Source organism: Staurois parvus, unplaced genomic scaffold, assembly GCF_062004578.1.
Source record: "Staurois parvus isolate SC_StPar_1 unplaced genomic scaffold, SC_StPar_1.0 ptg000155l, whole genome shotgun sequence".
In the NCBI taxonomy this organism is placed as follows: domain Eukaryota; kingdom Metazoa; phylum Chordata; class Amphibia; order Anura; family Ranidae; genus Staurois; species Staurois parvus.
Window position 1 is genome coordinate 25,579,964 of NW_028317951.1, and position 12,872 is coordinate 25,592,835.

The 12,872-nt window shown below is 41.8% G+C and overlaps 1 protein-coding gene across 2 annotated transcripts in view; it reads left to right on the plus strand.

Annotated features, from left to right (window-relative positions):
- Positions 1-12,872, plus strand: part of FXR1 (FMR1 autosomal homolog 1) — a 76,250-nt gene that overhangs the window by 46,716 nt on the left and 16,662 nt on the right. For both annotated transcript variants that reach the window (XM_089675559.1, XM_089675560.1), the window contains exons 4-6: positions 3,221-3,292; positions 6,720-6,868; positions 11,976-12,069. In XM_089675559.1, the coding sequence (XP_089531685.1) occupies positions 3,221-3,292; positions 6,720-6,868; positions 11,976-12,069 (315 nt within the window). The remainder of the gene's footprint in view (positions 1-3,220; positions 3,293-6,719; positions 6,869-11,975; positions 12,070-12,872) is intronic.

Genomic DNA, 12,872 nt, shown 5'->3' on the forward strand with positions numbered 1-12,872 from the left:
TTTTCTTCTGATATTTTTGGAAAATCTGCCTTCAGATATTCCTGCCTTTTTTCCTTTTTTCTTCCTTTCTAAATTTCTGATTCTTAGAATTCACATCATACAATCTATTATAGTATTTTTGAACATTTTGGCAATATCAGTGGTGGAATACACCAGTTCTCTTTTTTTCATCTTTATTTTCTCAATATAGTTCGATTTCTTTTCCTTCAGTCTTTTCATCAGGTATTTTTCTGGTTTATTCCCCCACCGATATCTTTCCTTCGACACCCTATTGAATATCTTCCTTGATTCTTGTCCCAATAGATCTTTTAGCGCTTCTCTTTTAAGTATGATCTCTGTATCCTGTCTTTTTTTTTTTTTTTTTTTGGTCGCCGGTGCTATCAGAATTCCCCTAACATAGACCTTATGTGCCTCCCAAACAGTAGCCACCAAAACTTCTTCGGTTTCATTTTACAGGAAAAATTGCTCAATTTCCTCCTTTTTAACCTTTTCTCTATTTCAGGATCTTGTATAAGTGTCTCATTTAATCTCCATGTAGCCCTCTTATTCCCTTCTCCTTCTACTTTAGTCTCACTGTGACAGGAGCATGATCCGAGATAGACCTAACCTCTATATTAGATTTAACCAATGAGTCCAATTGTCTATGCTCGATCATTATATAGTCGTGAATATGATCTATGCGTTAGAGCAAAGAAGGTATATTAACCTTTTTCTCTGAGATGTTTCACCCTCCATGTATCTATTAGCTGATATGATGTAACATTTTTTTTCAACATCCTTAGTTTTTACCACCTCCTCTCTGCACATTCAAAGACGGAATCTGACGTGGGTCCTTCACACTATCGATTCCTAAATTGGGGTGTGACTCTGGATACACACACCTACTCTGCCCCCTCTCCCATGGCATAGGGGATCTAGAATTTAGGAGCAAGTTTAATCTCCAAACATTCCCACCATTTCCTACTAATCTTCCTCATAGGTCCTGCTGCTTATCTAACCCTTTATCCAATTAGGGAATCATGCTACCAGTGGGGAAAAAGAGAAAGGAAGGAAAGAGAGGAAAAAAATAGAGGGGCACCAAAAAAAAAAGCAAGGGGGGGATACAGGTGTAGCTAATCCCCCACCACTTCATATTCTCCTCCTTTTAGAAACCCTCTGCCATTTTTCTCTTCCAAGCCCCGTCCCCTCTTAAAACCCCTTTGTCCAATCCTCAATATCCATTTCCTGTAAATCTAATTTTTCACAAAAGTCACTTAGTTCTTCTGGGGATCTCAGTCTTGCAGATTTCCCATCTTTCCACCCAATCAGACAAGCTGGAAAACCCTGGTTATATCGAACTTTCTTCTCCCTCATCTGTTCCAACAGCGGTTTCAGGGCTCTTCTCCTGGCTAATGTCTCAAATGAAATGTCGGCAAAAATTAGCAATTTTATTTCTTCATATTTTACTTCAGTGGTCTTGCACAGTTTTTTTTTTTTTTTTTTTACATATTCTTTCTCTATCTTCATAATAGTGGAAAAGAACAATCACATCCCTGGGGGACTCTGCCGCTACTCCTTGCGGGGGTTGAGTTTTCGGGGCTTTTCTCCTGCAGTGGTAGATATTTCCTTATTGTGCTAGTATTTGCATTTGATTGGGTTTTTTTTGCTCCTCCCCCCTTAACCGCTTTACTCATCTCTTTAGGCTTTATCACTGGGTCGTCTAGTAATACAAAAACGCTATGTTATGTTCCCCACTAAATGTCTCTATCTTTTCCTTCTGTTGGTCTTTACAGTCCCCTCTGTACTAATTTAGGAGCGGGAGTGAATTGAGCTGTTCCGCCAACCACTTAGTACCCCAGCCATACAGTCCTCTGTTACCCCCCGCAGTTCAGATATGCTTAATACGACTAACACAGATATTGTGCATAACAGAGATTCGAATGTCCTGCCGTTACCCAGGGCAGCTCACCACCTCCTTCCAGCAGATTAGGACCGTTCAGTCCCAGTTTACACTTTAGGATCCGAGCCTTGGCCTCCGAACCGACTCTCTGTAGTATTGTCGAGGGAGTCTCTTAGCCTCAAATGTCCAGGGGTATCTCAGGGCTGCCTGCGGACGGGGGGTTCGCCTCAGATGTCCTGCCTCTTCTTCATCCTCGGAGCAACCCCGCTCCCCGGCCCCCGGACTTTCGAGCTTCGAGACTTCTGTTCTCTGTCCTAGTCACATGGGCTCTCCCACCATCCCCATCACCTCTGATGCCGCCGCCTCCCTGGTGCACTTCACTGGCCACCGCCGACCATCCGCCCACACTGGGACTCCACACCGGCGGGGCCCATAATGCCACCAGCTACCTCACAGGACACACAAAGGAGTCCCGCGACCATCCACATCGACCCAGGTACTTTCAGAGCCAATCTCAGCAGATCAGGGACCACTCATGCAGGCGTCTGGAGCTCCTGCTCTTCATGGCGTCATGTTCAGACCACTCCCCATTTTGCAGATATCTCTAGATTTATCATCAAGCCACCCCTTCTCTCCATATCATTAGGCACAGCAGTAAGAACCAGCAAGCCCTCAACCAAACAACTCAACAAGCTCCAAAGTGCAAAAATTTAACAAACAATCATGCTGTACCTCTTTAAAATTCTGCTTTATTCAAATGATTAAAAAAATTACACTTACAAAGAGTGCGATGTGTTCCTGATAAACAATAGTATGTTCGCTTTAAAATTATTAGTGCATTGGTCCCTTAAAGCCTGGAGATCGGCATGACCTCTGTAAAAACCTCTGACCACTTCCGGGTTTACGTAGTGACGTCAAAAGCTCCGCCCAGTACGTTTAGTCACTTCCTCATGGCTAAACCTGTTTTGTCCAATTTACCATTATCAAAAGTAGAGGAAAATCCCAAATTTCAGGTTGTCCCCAGAATAGTAATAGAGGGAATGGAGACAATAGTTCTGGTGACACCCCAGGATTCCCTCAGTTTGGAGGCATTACCTCTCACTTCCTGTTTTGGCTATATAACCAAAAGTGAAATCTCCCCAGTGGGATGCAGATGTCAAAAAAGAAAAACTATAGGGGGTTATAACCCTCCTTTTTACATTATCCAAAATGAATACGGTTTTGCCTTTAGTTACACTTTAATGTAACAGATACATGTAAAATGTTAGTAGTTATTCTAATGTTATGGGTTTGTTTATTATGAATGAAGAATTATCTACACATACTCTTGTCTTTTTATAGGTTTACTCCAGAGCCAATGACCAAGAACCTTGTGGATGGTGGCTTGCTAAAGTTCGAATGATGAAAGGGGAGGTAGGTTATTCATTTTATTACTGTTTCTGAATGATCATTCCGTTTAATTATCCATTGACCTTCACATCCTACTGGTTTGACTGCAAATGTTATAGTTCTTGGAAGGTTTCGGTTGTTTGGAGAATGATAATGGATGATTATTATCATCAAAATACCCAACCCATGATTTGACTCCACTAAAAGGTCTCATCACTACCAACTCGCATGCATTCTGAGGAAAAAAATAATAGCAAGTTATAGGAGAGGCTGAAGGCCTGCTTTAAAGCAATACTTAAAGGTTCAGTGTTTTTGCCTTTGTTTCTTTTGTTAAAAATAACAAGCATGTCATACTTGCCGGCTCTTTGCAGTGGTTTTGCACAGAGCAGCCTGGATCCTTTTCTTCTCTGTTCCGCAGCTGGAGCTCCTGGCTTCTCCTTCCTGTCGGGTGCCCCCATAGTGAGCAGCTTGCTATGGGGGCACCCGAGCAGGCACGCTCCTGAGCCTGCTGTTTATTCACAAACGGAGCAGCTGCTTGGCCCCGACCCCTCTGTCTCCTCATTGGCTCACTGGCTGTGTTGGACAGCAGCGGGAGCCAATGGCTTCCACTGCTGTCTCTGCCAGTGAGGAGGCAGAGACCCGGGACAGCTGAGGTTCTCGTGCACATCGCTGGATTGCAGGTCAGGTAAGTACTGGGGGAGCTGCTGCACACAGAAGGGTTTTTTATTGTTTTACCTTCATGCATAGAGTGCATGAAGGTAAAAAACCTTGAGCCTTTACAACTTCTCTAAGGCCTCATGCAAACTGCAGCTCCTATACTCATGTTTAGGAGCTTTTGGCTTTTTTTGCCAAAGCCCCGGAACTTAACTCAGTAAAAGCCTGTGTGTCCATGCCCACATAAGCTTTTACCAGAGTTTAGGGGCAGTAAAATGCTTCTCTCCTGAACACAAAAGAATCCTCTTCAGGAGAGCAGCGTTTTGACAGAAAAACACCAAACGCAGCAAAAATACGTGTAAATGTGTGTTAACGCTGGGTGCGTTTTTAATGTTTGGGCAATTTTTTAATGTTCATTTCAACATAAATTATTCTGGCCAATGAAATGAATAAATGGCCAAGCTCTTGACGTGGGTAAACACATGTTTATGCGGTACACACGTTTACCGGCATCAAGCGTTTTTTACTGCTAGAAGAAAAATGTCCAAGGCAGTTGTCAGCATTAAGTGTGTGCATGTACCCCAAGTGTATGATTATTGCTGTGGGCTGAAAAATAGCATCACATTATGCAGATTTATTTATGGCACACCTGGTGAACAAACTCCTTACGAGCACACACCAAATATTGCTATATTGAAGATGTTTTCATCATATGGCCAGAAAGGGAAGAAAATGAGGGGGGGGGGAGAAAAGCCACCTGTTAATGTTTCACATTTCGGTCAGAATCAAAATGGACTATTCAAGTATGTCTGAACTTCTAAACACCAGAGCATCTCCTGGCGATGACAAAACTGCACACCTCAATATACTGGAAACCCATTGACTGCTCCAACTGTTGTCACAGTTTCAGCTTCTCCCCCTGAAAAACCAAACAGGCCATCATACACGTTCAGGCCACTAGATACTTTGTAGGTTCTGACCCAGAAAGTTAAAAACAATATGTGAGCATTTTAGCAGAATGCTTTTAAAACCGGTTACAGCAACAAAACTATTAGTATGATCCTAAATGCTGCCTTGAAAATCCACAAAGAGTATCTATCTTTTACGATCTAAAGAGAAAAACAACTGACCTTATAGTTTTAGTGACCACAGTCTAGTGTTAGAAGGGATTAGAAACCTAATCAAAAAGGTGCAAATCCTCATAAGAGGATGAAACACTGAAAGAAATCTTCCTACAAACCCCCAATGCTGATCTTATGGCAACCACCCAATCTCATACATAATATAATAATCGGTAAATGATACTTTGATTACAGAGACTCAAGAGAAAATAACAATGCAATGATAAAGCCTGAAAACTATGAAACCACATACATTAAAAAGTGGCACACACAAAAGGAACCTTCAGTATTATGTAGCTGCCTCCAGTAATGTGGTGTACCTCATTCAGCGCCATGTTTATACTGGTAAAACAGGATAGAAATTACAAAAAAGAATGAAACCCCATATAACAACACAAAGAAGATGGTTACGGCGCACTTTTCACAGCTAGACCATTCTTTGAAAGCATGAATGTTTTGGTTGCAAATTCCATTTGACATATGAGATAATGGACTGAATGTGGACCTCTAAATCACTACCTAACGATTTTATGACCCTTCCCTTTGTGAATCTCCAGCATACTCCCATCCCGCACCCCCCTTCTTGCTTGTGTTACCTTCTGTGTATCCTTCCACCAGGGACTGTTTTGCAGATTTCTTTTACCGTGTGCATCAACACTGCTTGGACTTTTCGAAGAAAGGGGTAGACCCCAAAACCTTGTGTGAAAATTCTAGTGTGATTTGTAAAGCTTTTTTTTTTTTTAATTATTATAACACGTCATACTTACCTGCTCTGTGCAACAGTTCTGCATAAAATAGCCCTGATCCTCCTTTTCTGGGGTCCCCCCGAGTGTCCCCTTGTGGTCAGTCATGGGAGTTTGCTCCCGAGCCACCTTTGTGTGTCTTCCAAGATACACAGAGCGTGGCTTAGCCCGCCCCTGCTCCCTCCTAACTAGCTGTGATTGACGGCAGCAAGGGCCAATAGCTTCTGTTGTCTCTAAACCAATGAAATGTGAGAGAGTCTTGGCTCTTGTGCACATCACTGGATCATGCTTGGGTGAGTATAAGTGGGGGCTGGGGATGGGGAGCTGCACTCAGGTTTTTTACCTTCATGCATAGACTGGTTGGTTTTAAAGGTAATATTTTTCATCTTAATGCACTCCCCTCAAATACTTATCTGAGCCCTCAATCAATCCAGTACTGTAAATGGCTGCCTCTCTTCTCTCCCTCTACTCAGGGACTGATGCAGCAGCAGGAGCCGTAGGTTCCTTTTGACAGTCAAATGCTGTAAGTAGAGAGCCATGGGCAGGGCTGAGTGGCACTGTGTGTCAGTGGACGCACACAGCCCAGCTTGGGATTGAGCCTGCATGTCTGCCCTCATAGCAAGCGGCTTGCCATGTGGTTAGATACAAAATGTTATGAGTAGAGAATGCCAGTGGGGAACCCATGGTTCGGGCTGCACTGTGCAATACCATTGCGCTGAACAGGTAAGTATAACATTATAATAATATTTAATTAATACAAAAAACTTTAGGAATGCTTTTACGGTTTGTGCAAATGAAACAAAGTATCTTGGACAGTTCTCAACTGTGTCTATAGAAATCAGGAGATGTTCCACTGTAATAAAATTTGTAGTGTGAGATTGAGTGGTGAATGTATAATTGTTTTGATCGCTTTATTTTGTTATATATTTTCAGTTTTATGTTATTGAATATGCTGCTTGTGATGCTACCTACAATGAAATTGTCACATTTGAGCGGCTTCGACCTGTGAACCAGAACAAGCCTGTCACAAAGAATTCTTTCTTTAAATGCATGGTGGACGTTCCAGAAGACCTGAGAGAAGCGTAAGTTGCCTCAGTCATCACCTTTCCGCGATCCATTTATATACGTATGTATTCTGTTTATAAAAGTGGAACTTTAGTCAGAAAATTTAAGTCTTGCTAGATCACTTTAGGCTGGCCCCTTTTGCAGGTATAGCTATGTAAAACATTAAAAATAAGTGCCTGTACTAGTTAAAATCTAGTAATACACTGTCTCTGCACATGCTCAGTTGCTCTCCATTTTTAGGCATTATGCCCAATTTTAGAGGCCGATCTGCTGTCAATCTACAGATTAAAGTGGAACTAGTCCGTTTAAAAAAAAAACAGACCTCACTCACACCATGCATACAGAAAAACTGATGGAAACTGACATGTATACACTTGCAGAGACATCCTCTTTCATGCACGCTTCAATTAATTTTATACACTTTGCAGATTCCTGCACAGAAAAAAAATCTGCACGTGATGCTAGTGTTGCGGAGTGAACAGGGCACAATTGATGACTGATTTTGTTGTGCCCTTGCAGAACATGTACAGAAAAACTGACGTCTCTGCACCATTGTGTGAATGAGTCCTTATATTCCCGGCATGTCAGGAATGCTAACTGTCACATTTGCTTTTGTTCTCAACCAAACTGTTGAACCATCAAATGACTGATGTTCTAAATGATCACATGTTCAGCATCATTGCAGTTGCAGATCAGACAGATGGCAGCTTCCTTGGCTGAAAAGGATAGGAGGGTTTAGTTCTGCTGTAACTGCTGCTTAGGGCTTCAACAAAATGGCAGCCTCCAGCAAGAAGAAACAGGAACAATGCTGGAGGCAATTTACAGCACACACTATTTTTGGTAGCATAATTATTAATGTGCATTGTATGTTAACCCCTTGGCGCCGGCGCCTCCCGGCCCATTAAGGGTTTCAGGAGGCGGGGTGGGATTTAAGGTCATGTGACCACCGTGACATGCGGTCACATGATCAGGAAAGGTCCTGATTAAAAGAGGAGATCGGGACCTTTCCGTGAGTACCGGACGTGTGCTCTCAGCACGTTTTTTTTTTTTTTTTTTTTATTCAATAGAACACAAATTTGTGGCCGCTTGGCGTCTAGACCCAGACGCCGGGAGGCCGCACATTTGCGTTCGGCCAGTGTGAAGAGGTTAAAGAACATTATTTTTTATTATAAGTCAAGTCCTGCTTTTAAATGTAGCATAAACTGTATTCCTTGAAAATTTGTCACATATACCAGTGTCGCATTTCCATTCTAGAGAAATTTTATTTATGAAATATACCTAAACTGCCACATTTGAATAGAGCTGTTGGCTAAATCACTGATGAGCTTGATAGAACAACAGTCTCTCAGCTGTGTTTTGACATACCTCTGCTGCAGGGTAGCTGTAGTTCTGTAATCAATAAGGAGGGTAAGCTTTCCTGATTGCCAAGCTCTGTCACTCAGTGGGTGGGGGCGTAACCGACTGTGGCTCTGTGGCTGAAAGATTCCTGCATTTGGGCAGAGAGCAGTAGTCCCCTGAAACTTGCATCTAAGTGAAGAAGAGTTTGAACTGGCATATGGGTCTTGTAAAGAAGATTAAGCCAATTATAAATCCTAATATTTTAATCATACAGTACAGGACACAGGCTTTGGTATTCTTAAACCCCAGGTTATAGCCTTCAGGTGGTTGGAAGGTTTAAAGGCTAAAATCACCTTGCAGAAAAATATTTGCATTTATTTTTTCCTGCATGGGCTTGCAAAGCATTGCACCTGCAATCGGTGGGTCACAGGTGCAGTATCAAGCTCCTGCAGACAAGCCTTACAGCTTTTAGCCTATACCTCCTGTATAGGCTGTCAGTTTGAAAGCTGCAGGGTTTCTGAATGAACTACGACTGTGCTAATTCGCTTCCTGGCAGTTCATTGAGAACCACAAGCCATCTGCCACAGTGGCAGACAGGATATGTAGTTCTCTTTCACAGATTCCTGTAAATGAATAATGCGGCTATGTGGGTGGAGCCCTGCACAACTGCGCTGTTTTCGAAATGCAGGAACCTCTGCCCGCTGTCACGGGGTGTAAACTGTTTCAAAAGGTTTACATATCCTTTAAAGTTTTTGAGCACACACCCCCTGGGCATCCCCCCTACCCTACCCTACAACCCTACCCCACACAGTGAGTCCTTGGTTTTTTGCAAGTGTACTAAGATGATGGACCTCTTCTACCTCTATAGAGAAATTATTCTTAACTTTTACTTTGGATGCATCTGGATTGTTAAAACCTTGGGAGTTCCTGGAGCACGCTGTAGAGATGACCTGTAATGTTGCTTCGTGCACTAGATCCTGCTTGGGTTCAGACCTCGGCACTTGATGCAACGCATATAGTTAGACCACAGCATGCTATACCAGTCCAGGGCCACAGTTCATTCCTATGGAACCCAGACCCTGAAGACCCCTTCAGAGGTATGCCCACTGTAACAAGTGAAGCCTGGACCATACAGGGAGTGGTGATGTGGACAGTTAAAACAGGGTCACCCTATTTGACCATTGATGCAGCCCCATAGCAAGTATGAGAATTAATATCTCTGCTACTTGCTTTACACTTTTGTGTATCTTTAATAGCATTTGTTTATACATTAAAACTAAATCAGGAAATTGTGAATGTGTTTGAAACTTATTCATTTCTACAGTTTCAAATCGAACTAAAATCCCACCATTCAGAGCTTAGTCTCAGGTGGATGACCAGGAGTTGCACGACACCACAGGTCACACCGTTTACTGCCACTTCTGCCTAGTGTCTTTTATAAGGGACTCTGGTGCTTTCTCCTCCCTACAGGAGGTTTAATATTGGGATAATGTATACTCCACAGATGCACTTGCCCCATTTCCGCATGCTACTCTGTGAGTACCCCAGTAGGGAATACCCTTACTGACCGCAAAGGTGTAAACCAGGAGCAAGGGAACCTCAGTAAAGTTTCAGGCAAACATTTGATCTGCCAAAGGCCTGAAAAACAGTCCCAACTGCTTCCAAATATAACAACGATGTCTGCTTCCATTTATGGCTCAATTGCACGCATGCAACAAGTAGCCTACCTAAGGCAGACCTTTCTGCAACTATGCCACAGTTTCTTGTGCAACGAATGGCTTAAATACAGCCATCACTGTCCAGGGCTCAAAAGTGCCAGGCTCCTTCTCCACTCCCCACAGTCTCTACTGGCATTTTAAAGTCTAATGCCTTCTCTAAAGATGCAGAGATTGAGGGGAATGAAGATGAATTGGAAGCACTGTTGGAAGCCTCAGCAGATTCTCACCCCCGGGCTTCTATACACATGATGTTACAGCTTCATGCAATATGCATGCCAATATTGATATGCTCACTTCTGCTTCGTACAAAAGCCCTCCGCATTGTCTCACTTGATTCTCCTGTGTCTTACCACCCCTCTGGGTACTTGGAGACCTGCTAAATCTAAAAAGTAATTCCACATTTATGAACAAGTCGAATGAGCAGTTTTTGACGATTGGGTCAGTCCTGGAAGATTGTTTTTACTTCTCTGGTAATCATTGCTAGAACAGTGAAATTTCTTTTTCTTTTTAGATTTTAAGAGTTTTGAAGTATTGGATTTAGACCAAAAACAAATTATACTGGCTCTCTGCTATGTCCCTTCAGCACTCACTGGAGTCCTGGGCTCTGCAGGGGGTGGGAGCTTGCTGAGAGGCTGAACCAGCTGCCAGTTCATGCTTCTGGATGGCTATGTGACATCAGCCGAACTGCGCTCCTGTGATCCATCAAAATACAGCCAAAAAACCACTCCAAAAAACTATCACTAATGCTTGTAAATTAGGTCCCCATGATGGCTGAAGATGCTAAAAATGCCTTGTGAATCAAATTAGTTTGTCTATGTAACATTGCCAGTAATGCGTAATAGTGCATTTCTGTTGTTTTTAGCAGGATTGATTAGTCCTGCTCTAGCTCGTATGGCAGCATGGCTCTAGTCCCGAAAGGTCTAAAAAGGTCTTTGGGACTGTTGCCTATTTTTGGAGATATATAAAATCCTGTTTGACTACTGTAACCAGATTGTGGCTTAGGAAGGGGCAAATTGGTTTTCAGTGCCAAGAAGCCTGTGCTGGTATTTCTCAACATGCATAAGTGTGCATCTACATATCAGAATCCTAGTGCTTGGCTTATATCCCACATATTCTAAAAGGAATTTTGTCAAGTGAAGTATAAAGGCTGTCATTGCTGTTCTTTTGTAAATGCTACTTGCCTGTTCGAGACTTCAGTACTTTAAATCACAAATATAGAACCAGCATACTGTAGATAAGTGTCCGAATTCCTTGTCTCTATACTTGTTCCAGGCCAATAAGTCCATGCATTGAAGCCAAAGTATTATAGGAAGAGTAGCCATGGCATGTCCTAAATTTATGTTGTGACAGCACCACTGTTAAAAATACAGATCTCCCTCTACATCAGTTAATGTGTTACTAAACCCAGGACCTTATATTCACTAGATCTGGTCTCCCACGGTACACAGAACATGGAAGTTCAGTTATTTTAGTAAATATAAACTGCTAAATACCTTTTCTCATCAGCATTTAGAGCAGTCTTGTGACTTCTATCAGTGTTCAGTAGAGCACTGGTTAAAGCTTGTAGGAGTTTTCTTTCTGCTTTAGGAGGAGAAGAAGAAGAAGATTTGCTAATCATTGCATTTTTCGTTTTTATGTAGATCTTACAGTGTCCCAACTTTTTTGGAATTCGGGTTGTACATTAAAGTGGAGGAAATGTGTATATACACCACTATTGAAGATTAATGCAAACCGATAGATACCAACTCTGGGCTCTGTGTATGCAGACACAAACATGGTTTAGAAAGGTGACATTTGGCCACATCTCTAGCGCTTCATTGTTGGTCCAACTTTTGGTGGGGTGCTTCACTTGACCAATAGTGAGGTGCGGGAAGGAGCTAGGTGAAGAATTGGCATATACCATACATGACTGTTTCAGGAGCTCCTGCTCAACTTTGACGATGCATGAACTTTGAGCAAGCATGGGTGCCTACACTAATATTTTCGTGGCAGTTCATATTCTTTACTACAAGTATACTTGAAAGTTGCATATTTTCATAAACTTTTTTTTTTTTTTTCAATTACACAGGTGTGCCAGTGAGGCTGTGCATAAAGAATTCAAGAAAGCTGTAGGAGCATGCCGTGTGTATTTTAATGCAGAATCTAATCAATTAATTATCTTGGTAAGGATGCATATCTGCTTACATTTATTGCTTGTGTGCAGCCAAATTGTTTTATGCAGCCAGTACGTAAAGTGGACCTATATTGTTAACATGAAATCTGAGCTTCTGTAAAAATGTAGCTTGGTTATACTTAAGAAATGTAGATATTTTGGAAAGTTGGGCATTTGCCTCCCCTTTGTAGCCCATCATATGACTATTGCCTTGGCATTAGTGCTATGGTTTATGCTAAGGTAGTCTGGGGGAATGGTGTTAGACTGAGCTGGCCATTTGAAGGCTCTTCATAAATTGTAGTCCTCTGTTGGCAGAAACAATGTTTTATATAGTATTTTAACTCTCATGACGGAGGAAAAACAAATCTTAACGCCCGAGCATATTTTGAAACTGACATGTATTGTTAAAACTGTACATCACAACTACTTGTGTATCCAGGTGAATTATACCTTGTTTTTTTCAGGACAAATTGGGCTTTTATTTGGTGGTAAATGGTAATGGATAGCTCTTAATTTATTTTTTTTATTATTTAGTAATTATTATTACTAAAGGAAAACTGGCACAAAATATAAAAAAAAATACATTTTTTAAAATGTAGCCATATATTTCATTCTATTACTATAACGTACCACCATCAGTTGAAATTGTGCAGCGCCGAATAGCAAAAATTGGCCTGGTGATGAATGGGGGTAAATCCTCTGGATGGCTAGTGGTTAAAGTGAATTTTTAGAAAGCTTTCACATTTTGCGAGTATACAGTTACATGTCTGATATTAAAATACATCTACAGATTTGTACATTGGCTACTATAGA